At 45.1% G+C, this 2,515-nt stretch overlaps 1 protein-coding gene across 2 annotated transcripts in view; it reads right to left on the minus strand.

The window, feature by feature from the left end:
* Nucleotides 1–2,297, minus strand: part of LOC306942241 (endophilin-B2-like) — an 8,806-nt gene extending 6,509 nt beyond the window's left edge. For both annotated transcript variants that reach the window (XM_079528029.1, XM_079528030.1), the window contains exons 1-4: nt 2,139–2,297; nt 1,856–1,997; nt 1,189–1,317; nt 1–57 (exon numbers count right to left, since the gene is read on the minus strand). The exon at nt 1–57 is cut by the window's left edge and continues 77 nt beyond it. In XM_079528029.1, coding sequence (XP_079384155.1) covers nt 1–57; nt 1,189–1,317; nt 1,856–1,997; nt 2,139–2,279 — 469 coding nt within the window. In that variant the 5' untranslated portion in view covers nt 2,280–2,297. The remainder of the gene's footprint in view (nt 58–1,188; nt 1,318–1,855; nt 1,998–2,138) is intronic.
* Nucleotides 2,298–2,515: the final 218 nt, after the last annotated feature.

Below are 2,515 nucleotides of genomic sequence, written 5' to 3' on the forward strand. Positions count from 1 at the left end.
TCCGCTCTGCCCCTCCCATCTGCTTCTGAACTTCTCCACATCTGAGCAGTGCCGTCCCTAAACACAAATGTAAAGGTGAAATGAAGAAATTAATAAAGACATTTTCTGAGGAACAGTTGGAGTCCAGCCCAGGACTGAAACGGTGAACAATAGTTAACGATCCAAACAAAGCAGGCCCACACAGCATCAAACCGATGTGTAAAAGAACTTCTATGGACTGTGATCCCAATGAGTGGATCCATAAGGATCAAGCATGAGTAATGTAATAATGAAAAACATTAAAAAGTAAACTAAACAAAAACATCACAATGTCTTCATGCATTCATTCTGTTGTTGGATTTACTTTATTTATTTTTTATAAAGCACTATACTCTATATCTGTGGTTTTCAACCACTGGTCGCCGGTGCCAGTGTTCCTTGAGGGGGTTCCAGGTGGTCCCCAGCTAAATGATGGAAAGTTGGTAACCAAATGGACCCTTACAGATCTTTAACTCTTATGTTTACATTGCCAAAGCTTGTCAAAATATAATAAAAACAGTTGAGTCACAATGGTTTAGAAATGAAAAATAAAGGGAGGCTCTGCACGATCAAATATGTGCAAAATCTGTATTTTTATTTTCTTTGGATAGCAAGCTTTCTCTCTATTGACCTTCTTCAGGCATAAATGAAGCAGTGAATATGACAGATTTAGAATTATTTACAGAGAGAAAAACAAAAAGAAGACTAAAGGCACTACAATGCGACGTCATGACTATAGTTATTGTTGTGTATTAGCCCGTCTGACACCTTGATGAAGTCGAGACTAATGGTGCGTTCACACAGGCAGATGAAACGATGCAAAGATGCGTTGATTTGGAGCAGCTACATGCATCGGTGCGCCTTTGCAACGCCATGTCGCTGGCCTCCATTAACAATGGATGGTAGACTGCATCGTTTAATCTGCCCCATGTGAACGCAACATAAGAGCAACTGCAGTTAATTACTGCACGTATGCAGCCAATACAACAACTATTGCGCAGCTAAATAGAAACGTTGCAAGACCATGGCATGCACCAGCGCTGGTCGGGGAAAATAAAAAAATAAATAAGGCAACCAGGCATCCCCCAATAGTGCGGGGACATTCAGACCCAAATGACCCCACCCCCCCTCCGGCGCCTATATGTGCATGGAGCCTATATCTATATGTACCATAAGGTGTGTTGGACCCCATCTCCATCCCTGCCTGGGTCATGTGGTCTCCAAGCGTCTCAATGTCTCGAGGTCGCGGTGGGATGCTCCAGTCCAGATGCCCGTACACTTTGTCCTCCAACCGTGCTCCTGTGGATCCGTGGTCAAACAGAGGTCATACACTGGCTAATCAAAGGATCCGTGGTCAAACAGAGGTCATACACTGGCTAATCAAAGGGTCAAATGTACCCACTGTTGTTCGTAGAATGATATTGTGGTCATTGTTGTTTGTTGTCTCATGTTAAAATAAATGTAAATGATGATTATCATAAGAAGAGAATACAAAAGGAAGGCTTACAGACAAATTAATCATGTTTGATGATACAGACCTATATGTCTCAACTCTCAATCAAGGGCAGCCTGTATCAAACCCTCATCTAGCAGACATGCCTCTAGGGTGGTTCGCCTCATTTAACCTACAGACCACTAAACTCTCATTGATCCATTATATTGGGTCACTTTACTTGCTGGGTAAATAAAAACGACTGGGTTTCCGAGGCTACTTACTGGGTTGATGTAGGCAACAAAACAACATTTTCAGTCATCATCTGACGTGTCAGCCTATAAGCATTGATTATAAGGGGGGGAAAGATCTAGGAAGTAGGATATTAAAGTGAGATTCCCTCACCGGGTCTGGGCTCTAGTAAAATCTCAGTCTGAGAGATGATCTGGTCCGTCCAGGTCTTGGTGGATTCAGCCCGGGACAGCAGCACCTCCAACCCGCTGCCCAACTCTGTTTTCTCCGCCTGGCCCAGCGTCTCACCAGTGTACTGGTTAAAGATGGGAGCATAATATGTAGAATATACATAGCCTAGACTACTACAGCAACCGCTGCCAATATAAACACGTGGAGATCAGTATAAAACAGTGAATGTGCCAGAGAAGCTGCAGAGAGAACTAGAATTATTCACCTGGACTGCGCGGTTGATGAACTGCCCCGCGTCTACAGCCAGACTCGTCAAATCCATGTCTCCAAGGTCGCGGTTGGTCAGACGACTGTCTGGTCTGGATGCCCTCCAGTTGACTTCACCACGACTCCGTATAAAGCACATTACCAGGGCAGGCCATGATGATGCACACTGTTGTTGCTCTTCAAGAAGCGTACCGTGCGGACGTCAGCCCGCCATCCTTCGCATAACAAGGACAAGACGTGTCTTTGCCGCAGAGATTTGTCCTCCGTTTCGTTTATAGAGTGACAGATTGCTGGTTGTTTACCTCCCGGTAGATTTGCGCTCAGTCGCGGCTTACACCCGTCCCGTCCCGTGCGTCATGGCGCAGGACCGCGTAC

This window comes from Electrona antarctica (assembly GCF_951216825.1).
Source record: "Electrona antarctica genome assembly, chromosome: 18".
NCBI classification, from domain to species: Eukaryota; Metazoa; Chordata; class Actinopteri; order Myctophiformes; family Myctophidae; genus Electrona; species Electrona antarctica.